At 41.5% G+C, this 20,273-nt stretch overlaps 1 protein-coding gene across 5 annotated transcripts in view; it reads left to right on the top strand.

Annotated features, from left to right (window-relative positions):
- The window catches only part of RNF145 (ring finger protein 145), a 58,820-nt gene extending 38,775 nt beyond the window's left edge, over window positions 1-20,045 (top strand). For 4 of the 5 annotated variants that reach the window (XM_075164307.1, XM_075164306.1, XM_075164305.1 and 1 more), the window contains 7 exons: window positions 4,350-4,585; window positions 7,910-8,085; window positions 12,439-12,579; window positions 13,936-14,118; window positions 16,040-16,187; window positions 16,887-17,243; window positions 18,400-20,045. In XM_075164307.1, the coding sequence (XP_075020408.1) occupies window positions 4,350-4,585; window positions 7,910-8,085; window positions 12,439-12,579; window positions 13,936-14,118; window positions 16,040-16,187; window positions 16,887-17,243; window positions 18,400-18,843 (1,685 nt within the window). In that variant the 3' untranslated portion in view covers window positions 18,844-20,045. The remainder of the gene's footprint in view (window positions 1-4,349; window positions 4,586-7,909; window positions 8,086-12,438; window positions 12,580-13,935; window positions 14,119-16,039; window positions 16,188-16,886; window positions 17,244-18,399) is intronic. The other variant, XM_075164308.1, reaches the window with a different exon arrangement.
- Window positions 20,046-20,273: the final 228 nt, after the last annotated feature.

The following is a 20,273-nucleotide window of genomic DNA, read 5'->3' as shown; positions in this document are numbered from 1 at the left end:
ATTAAAGAGTTAAGGAGTAACAAGTCAAAACTATATTTAAATTGTGTTTGATTAATGGCAGAGGTGAGTTCTCTACCTAAAAATCCCAAATAAATCCTGAAGAATTGGGCTTTCTAGACTGTTCCCTTACCCTTTGAACTTTGACTGGAAGAGAATAAATTCAGCATTAAGGTTGCTACGCCATACCATATGTTCTACTGAGAGGATATCGGAATACACCCCCCCCCCCATGTGTATTTTAAAATTAAGCCTGAGACAAGCTTGAAAGAAAAATCTTCCTTAATTCCTTTCACTAAGATCTATGGTTTTCATCAGATTATCGACAGATTTAGTCAGCCATGTACTGTTGGCAAAACTCAGCTGCTTTCTGTTTACTTGCAGCTGCTACTGGCAGATTTAAATGGGTTTACTTCTTCACAGTATATGTTAGGTCTACCAGAATATATACATCTCCTGTTTGCCTGCATCCTTACTTTCAAATGTGGCATTTGTCTTTGCTTTTAATATTTTTTTATAGAAATAACATTGGTATTTTTCAAGGAAAGGAAATCTTCTTTAGATATCATTTCTTCGCTCTTCTGAATTTCTAGATATATTTTGCTGTCTTGCCAAATGACACCAAAGTACAACTAAAGCCTTTAGTGTGTTTCTATGGGAAAATGTTTGTAATTAGTCTTTGAATTTCTCTGGTGCAATGCAGGGTCCCATGATAAAGCAGAATCCTTCAGAGGGCTTCACAAAGTGTCAGGCAGGTCTGGGCAGGAAGAGATCAGGAGGAATTGTGTCATCCAGTAACATTTAGACAGAAACTAAACTGAGAGTCAAACCCATTACGCTTCATCCAGGTTTTAATATGGAGTAAAAATAAGTGAAAGATAGTATTGTTTTTATCCAATATAGTGTTGGGTTGTACTGGGTGTCAGACTAAAGTGTCCCCTTATTGTAATTGTTTTTCAGAAGTAGGTGCTTGACTATACTAGTAAATGTGTGTACGTTAATATACTTAATATCCCCATTATTAATTGCCCCTGTTCTTTTAAAGCCAACTTGAAAGTGTAATTTTAGTCTTGATGGCAAGTGGTGTTCTTTGGGGAAGACCTGTGAAAGTGGGCTAAGAGGCTCAGCAGTGTTTTGTACAAATATGAAATACTTTCTCAAATTTGTTACATACGAAGGTATTTATCCAGTGCAATCTGCCATGTCGCAGGAGTGTACTGCACTGAACTGTGTCATCTTCACAGCAAAATGAATATATAGGTGCTTCACTCCATCTTTCTCTTATGTGTTCTGCCAGTGTTGTGCTGCAGCACTGTTGACAAAGGCACTGAGGCAGGTGCATGGGGGAGTCATCGTGCTACTAGTACAGCTCTGGTTCCTAAAAGTTCTGGTTAGAATTAAGGGGATGATGTACAGTACGCCAGCTGCTTCACAAATTTAATCTTTGTTAATGCTTTTATTCATTAGTGCTTTTTGAATGAGCTCTCATAGTCATTTCTTCCCCTGGATCTAATTCAGTCTGATGACTGTTGACTAGGGTTACTAACATGCTGGATGGAATAGATGTCTCTGAAGACTGCCCCTTGGATGAGCGTGCCACTTTGTGAGCATGTCAGCTGTGAACGTTACAAAGCTGCGTGGTTTTGGAAGCGATGCTACCATGAAGACTTGCTTTTTCTTAGTGCACAATAATGGCATTATATATGAACTTTAAGACATCCTGTTTTTTGCATAACAGTTAATGACGTAGCCAGGGAATTTGTTAACGTCAGCTTTTTAAAATTGGAAATGAAATAAAGACAGTTCCCTACTTAAAGTGGCTTGAACAGCGGCTGTGCTGCATAGGCTTTCTTGTTGCACATTTTCCATTAGCTTACAAGCTGGGAGGCTTTGGCTATCTGTCAGCAATGTTTAATGTATTTGTGGAGGTTTTGGGAAGGGAAAAGAATGGGCAGGAACTTACGGCAACTTCCTTACTACCTCATTCCCTAGCAGAGGAGCCTGGTGTCCTGCAGGAGGATTCGAGCTGTCGGGTTCATTAGCTGTCTCTGGCAGTTTTCAGTCCACGGCATTTAAGTTTACAGAGTGGAAACATTCAGCTGGATTTGCTAGTCTCAGCAGATAGCTAGAGTATTAAAATCTTTTTACGATTTGATATGAGGAACAAACTAATTTCTTCTGACTGATCCTGCTATGTTATGTGTGATGACTGATGGTGCACAGGCCCACTTGGAGAGAAACTGTGATTTACTGCAGAGAGACGTTGTCTGTCCTGAACTAAGGTGCTGCTACCCCAGTTTAAAGTGGGAAGTACCAGTCACTAGAAGTCCATTGGAGATGTTTTCAGGCCCTTCCTGAAGGGGTTGAGAATTGACAAGGTGCAGACTTCAGGAAGGAGATCGGGGCCTCCAGAGAAAGTGCTCCATGTATTTCCTTTGATGGTGTACAGCTCTCCTTCACATGACAAGTTAACTTTTGATAGGTGTTTAGATCAAAAACGTGGGAGGGTCAGAGAGTTTAGCAGGGATTACCAGCATACTCTGCACATCACTGTTGGAGGAAAACAGGTTTTGCTATTGCATGAGATGAGACTGGACTCAGAGGTCCTATTTTGTGTTTGGAGAGCTCCAGAGTCATCCCAAAGAGCACTGGATTGTTTAACGTGATGTCATCGCAATATTTTATTTCAGATGATGACACTCTTACTAAATCCTGAAGAACATATTGGATACTGGTATTTGTATCCCTTTGTGTGTGAAGCTGGGTTGCCTTAGTTACCGTGAGTCGCAGAAATCCTCTCAAGCTGACTGTGCCAGGCTCGTGAACGTTACAGCACAGCAGTGCACTGGTGGTGTGTTAAATAGGATTGTAGCAACCTGTGTGTGGGCAGAGAACAACAAAGCAGAGGGAGAGTGCTTCAGAGCTGGAGTCTGTTGGACCTCTAAAAAGATGAGTAGAGTAACTTCTTCTGAGGCTTGTAAGACCCAGTATGCTAATAGTGTCTTTCTGAGGGTGCTTGTTCTGAAAAGATATCTGCTAATGCAAAAATACATCTAGTAAATACATCTATACAGTAGGACTTAAACTTGAACGAGGACAGTGTGAAGGAGGAAGAACTTTGTATGCTTAAGCAGTAGAGATTAGAGATTGCTTTCAGCTCAGTTGCAGTTATTTTGAAAGCAGAAGTCCTTTCCTAGGTAGGGAAGCTAGGCAGAATGAAAGCAAAACCCTAGTGCTGCTATTTCTCCTCTCGCAGCTTCCCTCCCCAGCCCATCCAGAAGGGTTTACAAGGTCAGTAAGCTTATGTGAACACATGGAGTTAGCACTTACCTAGAGATGTTAACAGCCTTGGTTTTGTTACTCTGTGTTTTGCTAAGGGTAACTCCTGGTTTTGGGAAGAGTTGTGAAATGCAGACATTAGTGGAGGTAGCTCCAAAACAGAGCAGAAGCACTTGGGTTCAGTACCACGTATTGCGGTTTTCGGATTAAACTAACATAGATGGTGAACAAGGTTCTGCTTTTAAATAATACGCAATAAACTTCTTCCTTACTGCAAAATGATGAGTGAGAATTGTTCTTATCCAGGCATTGTGCATTTCGCCCCATTCCATTTCCTCCGAGATAAAGGGTACAACTTTCAGTGATTCTAATGGGAGCAGTTATACTGGAGTGGTCTGCTCTAGAAATACCACTCCCCAAATCTCTGGGTGGGTGGTAGAGATGTGCTTGTGCTTGTGTCCCTGCCAACTGTTAAAGAGAATTTAGTTGTTAAATATCTGTCACTTGCAAGCTTCAGTGATAATTTTGAGCAACTGCCTCAGGGCATTATGAAATTATTGAAGTCTCAGCTGCTGACCTGGCTGTTCTTCTGTTGCTGTTCTTGGCCAGTAATTCCTCTTGACAGTATAAATATTGTTGCTTTAAAAGGCATTTGGGACCCCTGATTACTTTTTTTGCATAGATCGGGATGAAATAGTAGTATAGCTGGGCTTCAGAAAAGCTGCTGCTGTGTATCCAGCTACTGATGGGGTGTAAGGAAAGGATGTTAAGGAAGAAGAGGGATGACTTGTTGGGTTATCCTCTGCATGATTTGTTCCTGGAACTTCATGTTAATCTGAGTATGATTCTGCATGTGTTCTGGGTTTACATCTCACTAATCTGGAAAATGGTAACTTCTGTGACCCAGCAAAAGACGCGGAGGAGCCTGGTTTCATAACAGATTATGTCCTAGTTAGAACTGTCATAATATGCTGGATGTTGATAACTGTGTTATGGAAAGATAATGTATTAATATACGTTTTTCCTGAAGGGGATAATCAGCTTGATTATAAAATACTGTGTCGCGTTTTCAGGTCAGCTGGTGGTATGTACGCTCTGCTCTTGCGTCATGAAAACAAAACAGATCTGGCTTTTCTCTGCTCACATGCTCCCTCTGCTGGCACGACTTTGCCTGGTCCCTTTGGAAACCATTGTTGTCATCAACAAATTTGCCATGATTTTCACTGGTTTAGAAGTTCTCTACTTTCTGGCATCAAATCTTCTGGTACCCTATAACTTGGCGAAATCTGCATACAGAGAGCTTGTCCAGGTAAGACAGCGAACGTAACAATTTTATTTTCCTTGGCCTGAGCCTTTTTTGCAGGAAAGAAATAAAAAATACTTTGGCTGTTTTCTGTGCAACTGTGTGTGTGTGTTAACTCATGCTTTCTTAGCAAACCAAATGTGTTCCTATCCATAGCATCTTCTTTCTTTAATTTATGGTAGCTTCTAATTTGTATGGGTGAGCAGTTAAGATATTAGCCTGAATTACATTGCTGGTCAGCTGAGCATGTCCACTTTGCTTGGACTTTGCTTAGTGCTTCCCAAATCCAGGTGAAAAGACAAGATTGTGGCAAATGGAATTTATTTACAGCCTCCGTAAGTGAGCAAGGTAATCCCCATGCATGAATTGTAGTAGTTGTTCAAGAAATGCCTTCTGTATGAAAAGCATTTGTAATTATAGTAGTGTTAAATTGGGAGTAACACTAAAGCTGATTTTGACTGTAATAATCGCTGACTTACAGTCAGTGATTTGTAACTTGCAGACAGTGATTTGAAAGGTCTGTAGTATTTTCTTTAGAACAGCAGCATTGCTGAGACCTCTAACAAAAGAGTTAGCAGGAACAGAGAAGACTGATCTGACATATAAGCATTTTGTTAACCCTTTGACATCTGATAGATATTCAGTTGAAAAGACACTTTGTTAGTGGTACAGAAACATCACACCTCACATGTTTTATATAAAAATAAAATATATGTGTATATGCATCCTTCTATGTATATATAATATTTCGATATAAAAAGATTGATGCTTGCTTAACTTTTGACTGACTTGCTATTTCAGCTCTCACCACTCGCTGGATTTTTTTCAAACCAAGCTACGGGTTTTCTGCCTTCTGCTTTTCAGTCCAGAAGCAGTCTGAAAACTAACTTGTTAAGCTCTTTCAAAGGCCTTTTTAAAGCTCTTCTTTGCTGTCATATCTGTCATACACAAACAAAAACTTGGCAGCAGTAGGTGTCTGGTGTGCCAAGGTCTCAGCCTGACATGGTGATCAGTACTGTCTGGTTGTTTATTTTGTATGTAATTGGTCTTTGGAGCAGGATTATCCCTCTGTGTTTGTACAGCACCTAGCATGGTCTGATCTTGTCCATAACTAGCTTGTAGATTTGCTGATTAAAAAGTAATTTGGGAGCTAACTGGCAAAGCTTCAATATCCTTGTTTTCCAGTGAGAATAGGAAAATCATGCTGATTGTTTACTTAGAGTGGTAACATTTGGGGTAAAACGGTTGCACGTCTTTGTACAGCTCGAAGACTTGCAACAGGTTGGAACCAGCAGTTCCATTTTCCACGTGTATGAACGGATGCAGAGTTTAGCTTCCTGAAGTCAAATTCAGATCAGATTTGGATTTGAGTGTCGTGTATCTATTTTTTATTAGACACTTATGTTTAAAACACTTCAGCATCTTAGGAGTGTTTTAATTGCAAATACATTCCGGGGTGAGGGGGGAGATAGTTGTTTCTTGCTAATTCCCGCGGCCCCCCCCCCCCCCCCGTCAGAATTGTTATATATAATATTATATATTCTAAATATAGCTGTTACACAAGTCTCCTCATCTCTAGGATTGCTTGTCTCTTCCCCCTCCCCCCCAGTATTTCAAATCTGCCAGGCTGTATTACGGTGTTGTAATCAGGAGGAAGAAGTATTCCTTGTACGTGGCCTTTGGACACTGTGTGTGAGTGGTTTTTGCATTGTATTGAAAATATAGGAAAACAGGATTTTTGTTTTTAAAGAGCTTGCTGCTCTTTGCCTATGTTCCTGAAACAGAACAGAAAAAAACAGTGGCTTATAGTGTGTTCGTATAACTGGTTGCAACTCCACTACAAATCAAGCTTAGTATGCTTATTCCAGAGGAGAATATTGTTGTTTTGTCTTGAATGTTTTCCTACTTGTATTTCCATCGCTATAACTTTGTGCAGTTGTTAGTTTTCAGTAATGCCTTCGTCCTGGTGTTTGTGAGTTTACTACTATTTTAGGCTGAATTTGATTGCTGTTTTGATATCAGTGGCAAAACTTAGTGAATATTGGGATGTTAAACACCAGAAGTGTTTCCTGAATGCAGCACCGTAGGGGAGACAGCCCTACCAGGTGGACTGAAGCAGATTTTTGTGTGTGTGTTTCAAACTGTAGCTAATGGTATAATTTAAAAGCCGGTCCAGAACCTTGGCTGCCTACTTGCAGCAGAAGATGCCAGAAATACCTCACGGTTATGAATCTACATTATGAGCGTAGCATGACCCTTTTCCGATGTGGTCGAGTACTCTGCCAGGAGCTGCATAGGATTGCTTGCATTGGTCCCGGGCCAAGGGAGAGGCCAAGGGAGTCTCCTGAGGGCAGATGCACTTCCTTCACAAGTCTGTGTTAAAAGGGAGCTTGGCACCGTGTGCCTGCCAGCAGCATGTTGCTTGCCGATCAGCGACAGTACGTTCTGCAGCAGGTCTCATGAACGTAACATCCCTCATGCTTGTCATGACAGACTAAGTAGGCAGCTTTTTTAGCGTTTGCTAAAATTTGCTAGCCATTATGGATTGTGTGTCATCCTGGGAAGCAGATGATGAGAAAATAGTAGTTATGAGTGATCTCCTTTTGACCTTTTGTATTAAGTCCAGTTATATGAAGTTCCAGCTTCTTGGAAATGACTGCATTGTAACTTAGTCGTTGCAATACAAAAGTAATTTGAGCTTCAGAGTCTTCTGAAATAATGCTTAAACATGAATTTCAAAACACTTGGTGGATTAGAGCGGTCAGAAGTCTGGTACGTGTTGTTTTTTGAGATACTTAAATATAAAATGTCTGAGGTATTAAGTTTTTCCTTAAAAACAGGTCAGCAAAGCAGTTTTACTATGCTGAAATGATGTGGCTCATATTTCAGTATCTAGTGTGTGCAGTGACCTGGCAGTAGCTACAGAGAAAACAACATTGCTGTGACTTAAGCTGGGCAAAAAGGCCTGAGAGGGTTATGCGTGAACTGGAGGCACATGTCCTCCCTCGCTCCTCTGGCTGTGAGCTGGCTGCAGTCAGCAGCTCCGAGCCAGTTTTTCATAGGAAGGGGCATTCAGCTGGCCTGATAGTTTGCTGCACAGTCAGGTACTTCTCCCTACTTCAAGACAGACAGTGGTAATATGTCACTGCTGAACCTGGGTTCTCCCTTTGTCAGACTGCAGTTTGATGTACCTCCTCTTTTCCGTTGGGATGACTAATGCCATGTGAATTATCCTTAGCTTCCTTGTGGCTGTATTGTTGACTAGCCTTTTGTTATCAAATCACGGGTGCTGTGAACCAGTAACAAACTGCATTTTTCTGTCTTGCCCAGGTGGTGGAGGTGTATGGTCTCCTGGCTTTGGGGATGTCTCTGTGGAACCAGCTGGTCGTCCCAGTTCTTTTCATGGTGTTTTGGCTTGTCTTATTTGCTCTTCAGATCTATTCCTATTTCAGTACACGGGACCAGCCTGCCTCAAGAGAGAGGCTCCTCTTCCTCTTCTTGACAAGGTAATTAACTAGCCTGCAAATAATCAGTTTTCTGTTTTGACTATCTTCTGAAATGAATGTTTATGCTCTTTTAGAGACTAGATATGTAGATTGGCTATATTGCATTTGGATACCCAACAAATATTTGTCCTTATTGCAGTGACCTTGTATGTAAACCGTGTTAAGCTTGTCCTTCAGAGGCATGGATCCCATTCAGAACAGACAGCATTAGTAGAACTGTGGGAGAGTTCCCAAAGAAAGCAAAATATTCTTTTGATGAGGGAATAGCTATAATTAGAGCCTTGGTCTGGAAGTTGTTTTCAGTATACAAATTGGTTTTAAGTCTGAGATATTTCAGCTGAAGTTCAGTCCAACTGATATCTTACTCATGATTGTGTTGCTTTCTGAGCCTTGTATGTCTTGATTCATCAGTCTGGTGTGGGACACATTCTTAAGTTCATCCAAGCAGCCGAAGTACCCAACTCCCGAAGTAACTTTTGAGCCCAGTAGTTAATTTGGCAGAGGTGTAAAGGTCTTAAAGATACCAAATTCCTAAAAGCTTCCTAAAAACTGGTTGTAAGATAAAGGAGAGAGGCCTGTGTGTCGTGGTTTAACCCCAGTTGGCGACTAAGCACTACACAGCCGCTCACTCGCTTCTCCCCCTTCCCCCCCCAGTGGAATGGGGGAGAGAATCAGAAGAGTAAAAGTGAGAAAACTCGTGGGTTGAGATAAGAACAGTTTAATAATTGAAATGAAATAAAATAAAATAGCAATAATAATAATAATAAAAAAAGAATATACAAAGCAAGTGATGCACGATGCAGTTGCTTACCACCCGCCAACCAATGCCCAGCCGGTCCCTAGCAGCGGCCCCCCAGCCAGCTTTCCCCTAGTTTATATACTGAGCATGGCGTATGGAATATCCCTTTGGCCAGTTTGGGTCAGCTGTCCTGGCTGTGCCCCCTCCCAGCTTCTTGTGTATCTCCAGCCTTCTCAGTTGGTAGAGCATGAGAAGCTGAGAAGTCCTTGATTTAGTGTAAGCACTACTTAACACACTGATGTTTTGGTTGTTGCTATCAACATTATTCTTGTACCAAATCCAAAACACAGCACTATACCAGCTACTAGGAAGAAAATTAACTCTATCCCAGCCAAAACCAGGACACGTGGTTAGTGCTGTTATTGAGAGAAAGGCAGCATTTGAGGGATTCTTCTGGCTGGAACTTAGGTGCCTTTGTTGGCTGTTGTTTAACTAGAAATTACAGCATGCAAAAGGGAGCGGGAGCTTAGGGCAGGGAAGAACTGGGTGTGTTGCAGAAGGTGGGTTAGGCAAATTAGATAGTGTAATACTGGAGTGGGGAGAAAAGAGGTAATAGTTGTCTAAACACACAGGTAACATAAGACATACTCTTTAGAGACCATGTTTGGGTAGCAACTTCTTTGAGTAACTTGCTCATCACTACAGTTTTCCAATCAGACTTTCCAATTGCTTAGCTGTTTCTTGCCTCTGTGTGTGTGTATCTATCTGTGCCATAGTGTAAGCTGTCAAAATTCATTATCATTAAGGAGAAATCCTAGGGATTTTATTGCATGTAGTATTAAAATTGCTTACAGTGTCACACTGCATTATGTAAAAGCACTGACTATGTTACCTGGTTGTTAACTAAACCATTGGTGTCTGAAGTTTTTCCTCCTGTTCATCTCTGCTGCAATTTTAGTTTTGTTTCAATAGAGTACTGCATTTAGCAATTAGCAGAGATGGGGGAAGCAATCCTTTTCCTTGTAAATAAGTTGAGTTTATTCCTGCACCAAATTGTTAGACTTCTGTTCATGGCAAAACAGAGAACTTACTTTGCAGATTTGCATTGGCTTGATCTATGAGAGAATGAATACCAATTGATCTCTGTGAAGTTCTCCTTGCAGTTGGAAAAGAACAGAAAAACTATGCAAATGTTCTCAGTGTTCTCAGCTCTGTCACAGTAGAAAAATTATAAACACTTACTCATCTTAAAAACACAAACTCAGGTATACCTTGTCAGGCCAGTTAATAATGGAGCGGTGGCTGTTTAACAAAATGGAAGAAAAGGTGTGCTCTTCCATGAAAGTGAGCGAATTCTGCATCTGTGCCCTTTAAGTGTAATGATTGCTTAAAACAGTGTAGCTGGAATTCAGCTGACAGCACTTGGGGTGTGCAGAATAGCTGTGTCTGATTTTCATAAGAACCTCAGAGTGTCTGTACTGGGTCAGACCAAATACTGATCTAGCCTAGGATCCAGTTTCCAGCAGTGGCTGTAAACAAGTACCTGGAAAGATACCTACTGATAATATGACAGAAAGGACGCTTCCTAGTACCCTTCCAATCCCGCATCCAATTTCAGCTGTCAGGCTGCATTAGCTGGATATGGTTAATATGTGTTGAGTAACACCCAAAAGACTTCTCTTCCATTAACTTGTTCTTTCTGCCCTTGGACCTGTGTACACTTGTGTCATTTGAAAGATCCTGAGGCAAGGTGTTTCATGGCTCAACTTGGTCTGTATGATGAAAAATCCATTTTGATTGTTTGAATCCATATAGTTTCATTCAGTGCCCCTCAATTCATGTATTGGCAGGGGGGGAAAGACCACACAGTTCCGTTCTTTTCTTTAAAATTGCGAGTAGCGTAGGTCTGTTCTTCCCAGACTGGAAAGCTTTTGCTTGCATGTTTGCTGTTTAAAAACTCTTCTGTACCTTTCATTGTCCTTGTTCCTCTCAAAATCTTTTCCATGGGTATGTAACTGCTGTGATTTTTGAGAAGCCTTGAAGAGTTCAGCTCTTTGGGACAATTTATAAACTTGTGCTTGACACATAAACATAACACTGAAAGCTCCCCAGACTTCTCTTTGAGCTCTTAAGCTCCTCTAGGACCCTTGCATAGTAGATCATCTGAAAATAAGTTTAATAAGGGTACTAAAATTACTCTGACAAAAAAGGATTTGGCATCAGGCAGAAAAGCCAGGATTCTTGATTTCTGATAATTTGTTCCAAGTTCCTCAAATATCCTACAGAAATAGCTGCTTTAAATACTGCGTTTCTCACTACCTTGACCAGCAGGAACATTTAAAAGCTTTTTCAGCCCTGCTCGGCTTGGTAAACAGGCAGAATTTGAAGGCTTACCAGAAGCACTGCAAATAGTTTATGTAAACACATCAAAATTTTCTGCTGTGAATTGCTTTCAAAGGAGATTTCCGGTTAAAGTAGTCATTAAAAGAGACAAAGTAAATGTCTCTTGGACAAGCTTTGTTTATTTTTGAAGCATATGCTTTCTCAAAACTCTTTTGTCTTGTCAGAGTGCTGGACTAGTTCACTCTTCAGTTGGTTAATTAGCATGACATGTTTTTGACCACCATAATTTCTCTTACAAGACTACTGTCCTGGTGAACAAGCAAAGATTTTTTTTCTTTTTAAATGAATGGGGGTGTCAATGTATTACCTTGGATTATGTATGTGAGCATTTCCAGATGTGTAATCCCTGGCTGACAGCTGGTTCTTTACGTAGTGTTGGGGCATACGGTGCACCGCACTGCATTCCCCTTGTTCTGGCAGCGTCATGTTTCAGAAGCCGAAGTACGCTCTGAGGCTTAGGCTGCTCCAAATATTGCAGTGCCAGGATCAGCAGAAGAGCAGCCCTGAGGTGAGGGAGGTCAAGTTATGCAGCTGTTCTCAGCATTGTCAAATGTATTCTGGGGTCTCAATCTTTGGGACTTCACTGCTGTAGCAAAAGAGAGGAAGAAGCCTGCTGAGGAAGAATGTTCTTCACTGTCTTATTTTGCTGCTTCTGGCTCAGCCGTTTGAAAGACAGGTGTTGCCTACCTGAACCTGATGTGAATGCTACCAAAAAGCTCCCAGTCTCCCAGTAGTATTTATCAGTTTGATGTTTGTTTGTACGATTGTGGATATGAGTGGAAAGTGCCTTAGTGAATCCATCTGCTTTAACTCTGTGTTTCTGGTAGCTGGCTGAATTTCTGGGTGTATTGTGGCTGTCAAATTGACTTGTGGTTATGAAAACCCTACGCAAGCAGGACAGTGCCACCGTGTGGCACAGCGCTGGAGAGGGACCAGAGAAATACCATAGCACGGCCCGAGCTCCAGCCTGACGGCAGCATTAACTAGGGAGCTGAGATGAAGTTGTGTCTTGGAGACAAGTAACAGAATACGTCTCATCTTTTTATAGGAGGATTTCATGGCGGTGTAGAGCTTTTAATATTTTCATTAAACCAATCCAATTTTGCTTTAAAACCAACTTGCACAATTAACAGGACAAGGGGAGAGCTCACCACATTGCTTTTAATTGATGGACCTTTTCTTTTTGTTTCTTTTCCCCTGTCTCCTTCCAGTATTGCCGAATGCTGTAGCACTCCATACTCACTGCTGGGCTTGGTCTTCACAGTCTCTTTCGTTGCTTTGGGAGTTCTGACTCTCTGCAAGTTTTACTTGCAGGGTTACCGAGCATTCATGAATGATCCTGCTATGAACAGGTAAGTGCCTTGTTGTGCCTAGAGTCTAAAAAGAAGCAGACAAAAAAGGATTTATATAGAAATGTACAGGTTGCATTGCAATTTTTTAACTTACGAACTCCTGGATATCCTTGACAGGCTTTTTGTATGCTAGTCTGTGTGTTCACTGGGAGGATTTGAGGTGAAAATACAGCTTGTCACAGACTTCTTGGGAGATGGCTCATTTCTGTAACAAATTCAGGGCTGTTAGTTGGGATTTGTAATTGCAGAGTTTGATTGTCTTAGTGCTTTCATTTTCATGAGTCACTGGAAAATTTTCACATGCTTGGATAATATAAACACTTCATACTTCCATTTCCTTATTTACCCTGTAGTCATGTGTGAAACATTACTATTCTATGAGGCTTAAAACACAGCATTGAATGGATTGCCTGTAAATTACTATGGGAAATAGCCAAAATACAGAAACTGCCTTTTCTTAATGCTTGTCCCAACTTGTCTGATACGAAATTGGGATCCTACGTATGACACTACCTTTCTCAGTTATTCCAGCCCTTAACTCTACAGAAAGTCCAGACCATATACAAAAGAATGTTTTACATTTTGGATTCCAAGATGTGGAAGCAAAAATGGTATAAATCAGGGTTGCCCAGGAGTAGTCTACATAAAAGCATCTTTTGGGAAGCATGCAGTTCTGGGTGATCTGTACTTCAACTGCGTCAAATACTGGTGCTAAATCGTGGTCCTTGGAGATACGAAATTCAGTCTGAGGTTCCAAGCCAAAAAGAAGCGGACAGCTTATTTGGTATAGGTACAGAGAGAATAAACTGAAAAATTGCTGATTTGCCTAAATTGGGCACCAGGGGGGGTGTTGAGTCAAGGATGTTTCCCCGGGGCCAAAGGACAGACTGGAGGGTGGTGATGGGGAAATACAGCAGGTGGAGAGGATCTTCATGGTGATCTAGGAATGAGGGTGACTGGTGCCCAGGTGTAGACATAGCAGGGCTGCTTTGGGTTTGTGTAGGCAACACTGAGGCTGGTGGGTTCCTCCTCTTAAGACACAACCTGGGTCCTTAAAATGCTCTGTGCTGGTGGGGAACTCTGTCATTGGGTGGCGTCTGCTGGGCTGGATATAGCCCAGATGCTGCTAGTCAGGGTCAGGGTTCCGAAATCTGCTAGTTCCTAACCCCCATCACTTCACTCCTCTCTGGTTAAAACCTTAGCAGGGACATGAGTAAAAGCTAAAACCAGTGACATTTGAAGGGTTGTGGCAGAAACAGACAGCTTATTTCCTGGTGCTTCTAGATGTATTTTTGAACCAACATCGACACACAGAAAGATGTGATTGTTTGTTCTTTTGACTGTGTTGATCTGCAGGGGAATGACTGAAGGAGTCACACTCCTGATCCTGGCTGTGCAGACAGGTTTGATTGAGCTCCAAGTTGTGCATCGGGCGTTCCTGCTCAGTATTATTCTTTTCATTGTGGTGGCATCCATCCTTCAGTCCATGCTGGAAATTGCTGATCCCATTGTCTTGGCATTGGGAGCCTCAAGGGACAAGTAAGAGACTGGTTTCCTAAACTGAAAGTTACTCAATGATGTTTTAGGAGGTGATAAACTAGTAATTGATGGCCTGATTTGGATTTTTAGTAGCTTGTAAAGTTACCCTGTCTTTTCTGTATGCAGATTTCTTTTCTAGTCTAAATTCTCTCGTTTTCCCCCTCTCTATCCTACTCTCTCAAGGGCACACAGTACTACTTTTCACCATGCTGTATGCTGGCAAACAAGGGTGACTTTGGTCACCTGCTCCTGCTCAGGACTGCGTCCATCCAGCCTGTGCAAGACCATGCTCTTCTGCAGCTGCTGGCTGCCCACTCGAGTATTACGCTGTTCAGTGGTTCTTCTCCCTAGCAAGAGTGTCAGTGCACTGTGGTCTCAGTTAAGCAAATCCAGGACTCCAGTGCCTGTGCTCTCCCCACCCACACTCCATTGTGTGGATTTGCAGAATGGTTTTGCTTAACCTCCTCTGCAGCTGGGTAGGTTTCCCTCTAATGTAGTGGTCTCAGACAGCTCTTGAGGATGGGAAGTTTCTGGGAGTGACTTTGTGTTAGATATTGTAAAACCTATTTTTTTGTGAGGCTGTGATCCCAAAATGATAGGGTTTATTGGCAGAACATAGGAGATGGAAGGCTTGCATTAGTGTACCAGATGTTCTGATCATGTGGGATGGTTGTTAAGTTTAATTTGTGTTTTGAAGAGCTGTATTGGTATTTGGTGTCTTGTATTAATCTGTTTGTATCTTTGTTAATTGTTTGTGTCTTTTCCCTTTCTGTAACCTGTAAGTGAAGAAATAAAAGAGAAGGTTTATTTATGTGTAGAGAATTTGTTTAGCTTCAAGGCTACTTGTAGCCGGCATGTTCTGCCTGCAGCAATGTTAACTTCAAATATAGTAACAGAGGGAAAGGGAGTACAGCCAGGATATGAGCATCTGCCCAGCTTAAACAAGCAGTCTGTGGTGATAGCGAGTTTTAACTTTCTTCTGCCAAATCTCCCAGGCAGTTCTAAATCAACAAGGATCAGGATTAAATTCCCCTTTAGCTCCCCCTTTCTCCCTCACCCCAGACACAGAATGCTACTGTGAGGTCTGCAGTTCTGGTGTTTCTTCAGACTCTATTAAATTAGCCAGTTTCTGCTGCTGTCCTGTCCCCCCAATACTTCCACTTTTTCTGTAGATCATTTCCACAGCTAAATGAGGTTAAAATACAACTTGAGGAACATGTAAAGGTAGTATAGTAAATTACTGGAGATATTCTGAAAGCCTTCACAAATGGGTGGGTGTGAAAAGATTGATGGTGTGTTTAGGTTGGGGAGGAGATTAGGAAGAAGTAACTGATAGGAGCAGAGTAAGGACTGGCAGAGATGAATGTTCAAGTCCTGCTACATTTCTTCTTTTGTGATCCCTGAATTGGGGAATATGCTTCTAAAGGCAGCAGGGTTAAATCTGGTGATGAAAGGAAATACCTTTGCCCCATGCATATTAGCAAAAAGACATAGAAGAGTTGAAATAAGTATATAATCTGGGAGAACTCTGTTTATATAGAAAAGTGTACAGTTACATGCATGTTTAATAATTTTCTTTATTTTAATGGACTTTCATCTGAAATATTCATATCTCGGGTACTTAATTTGTCTAACCACTGACTTGACCCATTATGACAATTAATGTAGGTGAATTTTTGCCCATAATCTTTGTCTTTGTATTGAAAACAGCAAAGGTCAGATGAGAGCGAACTTTTCATGCTGTGTGTGTTGTAGGTATGCATGCTGGGAATGAGACTGTGCCCAAGTAAAAGAGAAACTCCCTTCAACAAGTTAAAGCCTTGAGCAAACATCTAACATGGCTACATCCAGCAGTCAGCCAATTCTTATTCTGACACTCAAAACTGACTTAAAAAATAAAAACCTATTGTGTTGTTTGCAGGAGTCTCTGGAAGCACTTCCGAGCAGTCAGCCTCTGTTTGTTCTTACTCGTGTTCCCCGCATACATGGCCTACATGATTTGTCAATTTTTCCACATGGATTTCTGGCTGTTGATCATTATCTCCAGCAGTATTCTAACCTCTCTTCAGGTAAGAACGTTAGCCCTGTAGTAACTGTGAAGCCCTGTATTAACTGTGATCCTGTTACTCTAGGGGCGGAAATACATGATGAGAAAAGAACAGGGATGATAGAAGGGCAGAAGTACAAGATATGATATCAAATCTCTTTCTTTAGCCTGTATCTAAGGCTAAGGAGCTCTTAGGGGTGGGCTGAGAACATAGGTGAATGGAATTCTATTTCAAATTGTAAAGCCAGAAGGCTTTTGAGGGCATAACTATCTTAGTAAAAAGTTTTTTTCCAGAGTACTCATTTATATATTGTTACTTAGCTATGGCTCTTTGAAAGCAATTTGAAGTTCAAAACACAGTAGTGTAAATACAGGAAATGTTTTGTACTATGAGTATTTGTTATAACTTGGGTTTTTTATTATTAAATTTATAAAATCACCCCTCATGATGCTCAGCACTTTTGTTTAATCAACTCAGCTATGTTCTGCACTCGGGAAAGTACAGAAGGGGAAGTACTTGGGAACAAGCTTAAATGCTTTGCAAGAAAGAGTGACTTTGATTTGTCTTGAAGTTCAGCGACAATTTTACTACTTTGAGGCTTGCCTGCCCTCTGTCTGATTCGGGAGCGTGGTGTGTACAGAGCTCGATGGACAATGCTGAATGACTTAAGCTACAGTTCAGAATTGAACGGTGAGCTCATGGTCTTGCACTGTGTTGCAGGTGCTTGGGACACTCTTCATTTATGTTTTGTTTATGGTGGAGGAGTTCAGAAAAGAACCAGTAGAAAATATGGATGATGTGATTTATTATGTAAATGGCACGTACCGGCTGCTGGAATTCCTCGTCGCTCTCTGTGTGGTGGCATACGGTGTCTCGGAAACGATCTTTGGTGAATGGACTGTGATGGGTTCTGTGATCATCTTCATTCACTCCTATTACAACGTGTGGTTGCGGGCCCAGCTGGGGTGGAAAAGTTTCCTTCTTCGCAGAGACGCTGTGAACAAGATAAAATCACTGCCCGTTGCCACAAAAGAGCAGTTGGAGCAACACAATGATATCTGTGCCATCTGCTACCAGGTAAGAATGGAAGCGTCAAAAGGTTGACTTGAATTGAAATACCACTACACTGTCAAGTTCAGTCTGCAACTAGTAAAATAAGTTACTTGAATTATATTTAGTGAGTAATACTGTGCTCAGTAAGTTACTTGAATTACCCAGTTTTCTGCTTTGTGTAAATTGATTTGGAGTGCTGTCACCGAGATAGTTTTTATTAATAAAGAGATAGTTGGGATGTGTTTAAACTTCCATTCTTTTTTCTCCAGTTACACAACAAACTGTGTCCTTGAGCTTCTTTGAAACCTCTCATGTTTGGGTTGAGCTGGTCTCAATAGTAACAGCAAATGTACCCTTTCTTCATTAGTGGAAGATTTTGTTACTGAAAGACAACGTGTACTCAGTAGCTGATTTGTTATTATTCCGCAGAAGCAGCTCAGTCTCTACAGACATCGCTACTTCCACTTCATGTGCAATGTCAGTTTTATAACAGAAACCTAATTATCAAAAGATTAAGGGTCTTCCTGATGTAAGCCAGCAGATGTAGGGACCTTAGAAATTAATGCTGAAAGTAATACCTTTATCATACCTCTAGCTCCGAAGTCTCTTTCTCTTGGATAGAAATTGTAGTTGTGCATGACAGCGAAAGAACCACCCTAAGGTTAGTAGTGTGCAGCTGGAGTGCAATTGGGTTGACTCCAAACTTGATACAAATTCTTTGAAGAGTAAAACTACCAGTGCCAGGTTGAATGACAGTGTTTGAAACACCAGACTGGTAATATGTGGGTCTCAGCTGACAGAGTTAGGGTGTTACTTCATTTCTGGTTTGCTGTTACATGTTGTATCTGTAAGTGCTGTTTTTGACTTGCACAATTGTTTCTTAAGCCAACTAATCCTGTGACTCTTATCCTACAGAAGCTTTTATTTAAGTGTAATCCTTATAAACAAAGCTTTTTGCCTAATTTCTAATCCCTGTGATATAAACAGCCAGACCTGGCCTGTGTTTGAATTCTGTCTGTATTTGAATGTGGAGGCTTGTTGGTACGAAGGAAGGATCATTCTCTGACTTGTCTGCTTCTGTCTCCTGCGTGGCTAGTGGACCCATTAGATGTATGGAGTGAGAGGAGAGGAATGGAATTACAAATAATATGATCTTTCTCTTTTTTTTCGTGTCTTTCAGGATATGAAAACTGCTGTAATCACACCATGTAGCCATTTTTTTCATGCGGGTTGTCTTAAGAAATGGCTGTATGTGCAAGAAACCTGCCCTCTGTGCCACTGCCAACTTAAGAGCCCTTCACAGCTACCGGGACTGGGACCAGAGCCAGTTCAACAGCCAAATCCTGGTGCAGAGCAAAATACCAGACCTGGAGATGCAGCTGAGCCCCCTGGTGTTGAACGTGACAGTGGGCCCAGTATGAAAGACAGCCCTAGCAAGAGCAGTGGACAGGTTGCTGATGGACAGGACAGCCTGGAGGCCTCTGCTGAGACGGAGGGGTCTCAAAGCATGGACAGCGGCACGAGCCCGTGTGAGGCCAGCCAGGGAGCAGCTTGTGCTGCAGAACTAATTGCAGCCCCAGAGGGGTGCCCCGCTCGAGACCCAAGGGTTTGTGTCCAGCTCTAAGGTGACAAAGCATGACACAGGAACAAACACATTTCAGAGATCCAACTTTGACTCAGAAGAAAACCTATCCTTCCACAGCTGTGAAAGAAGTTTAGCTATTAATGCTGGTCAAAATGTAATCTCCCATGCTGATTTTTATGGGCTGCTTGGTAGTGGTAACTCCAGTGAGATGTAGTAGAAATGACTCCAGAAGCTCTCTGAACTGTGGGCATAGGAAGGACGTCTGGAAATAAATTGCAGTGAAAGAGTGTTTTCAAGACGTAGGTGAGGGATAAGAGGAACGAGAGGTCTGTGAGAGGTTGTAGACAGACAGAGAGAACGCTAGCTTTTGTTTTGGTCAGGAAGAAGGTATCGCACACAGCCATGTCCCAGGGTACCTGAGAGGCGTTAAATGCAGCGAGTTGTTAGTCTCTGAGGTGCAGCTTTGGTTGCTGACAAATTTTTTATGGCACGTAAGCAAAAATCAAAGATATAACAGCAGTGATTGTACTAGAAGATGGAAGCACTCTTAATACGTCATGTGTATGCTTTGGGTGTTCTTGGTGGGGCAATTGCATTTGAATTCATGTAATCTATAGTGACTCTTGACTTTTATGACGGAGTCTTCAATATTTTGATGTATATGAAACTTTTGCTAATAATGGGCACAGGCTGGGCTGCATGAAGTAAACTAAAGCTCTAATGAACACTTTGACTTCGGCTACCATGTGCAGGAGGAAAGTGGGATGAGTTTTAGGGCACAGATAGAGGCCTTGCAGTACTGTGCTGTGTAATGTTTAATTCTTGCAGCTGAATTAAAACAGTATTAAACTCTGGCGATATTTGCACTTTGGGAATGAGTACATTATTGTGTATGATCAGACTCCGCAAATGCCACTTTTAAAGCTGTTAATAGGTTTGCACCTTTTTTCTTTGACAAGGACATGTCCATACTTAAATTTTTACATGCATCATGGCTTCAAGTAGAACTAGGGACTGGGGTGGGGAAATAGGTGGGAGTAGGGGGCAGGCAATTTTTTTATGTGAATTTTGATATGAAGAGAAATTAGTCACTTATTTATACGATAGGCTTGACTCAAGTGTTTTTCAAAGTCGGTATTCCTAATGTGAAATGTGATACTATTTTATTTTTAGTAGTAAATTTGGATGTAGACTGACAGACATAGCTGAATGTCTTAATAAATGACATTTGAAGATTTTTACACTTGGTTATGTGATTCTTGTACTAAATTAAGTATGTGTTGACAGGCTTTTCTGCAATAGTAGCTCTCTGTTCTCCTTGGAGATCAGTGGAACTTTTGATGCACGCTCTCCCCCATTTCCATTTCAGTGCTGTGTGTCCTGGTGGTACCTCCTGGCCTCCTCTGGTCCTTGCCACCAGATCTTTGCCAACACAGACAGAACAATAGCAGGACACTGAGGCACGTTTG

Source organism: Calonectris borealis, chromosome 15 (assembly GCF_964195595.1).
Source record: "Calonectris borealis chromosome 15, bCalBor7.hap1.2, whole genome shotgun sequence".
NCBI lineage: Eukaryota > Metazoa > Chordata > Aves > Procellariiformes > Procellariidae > Calonectris > Calonectris borealis.
This window is presented reverse-complemented; position numbering and strand designations above follow the sequence as displayed.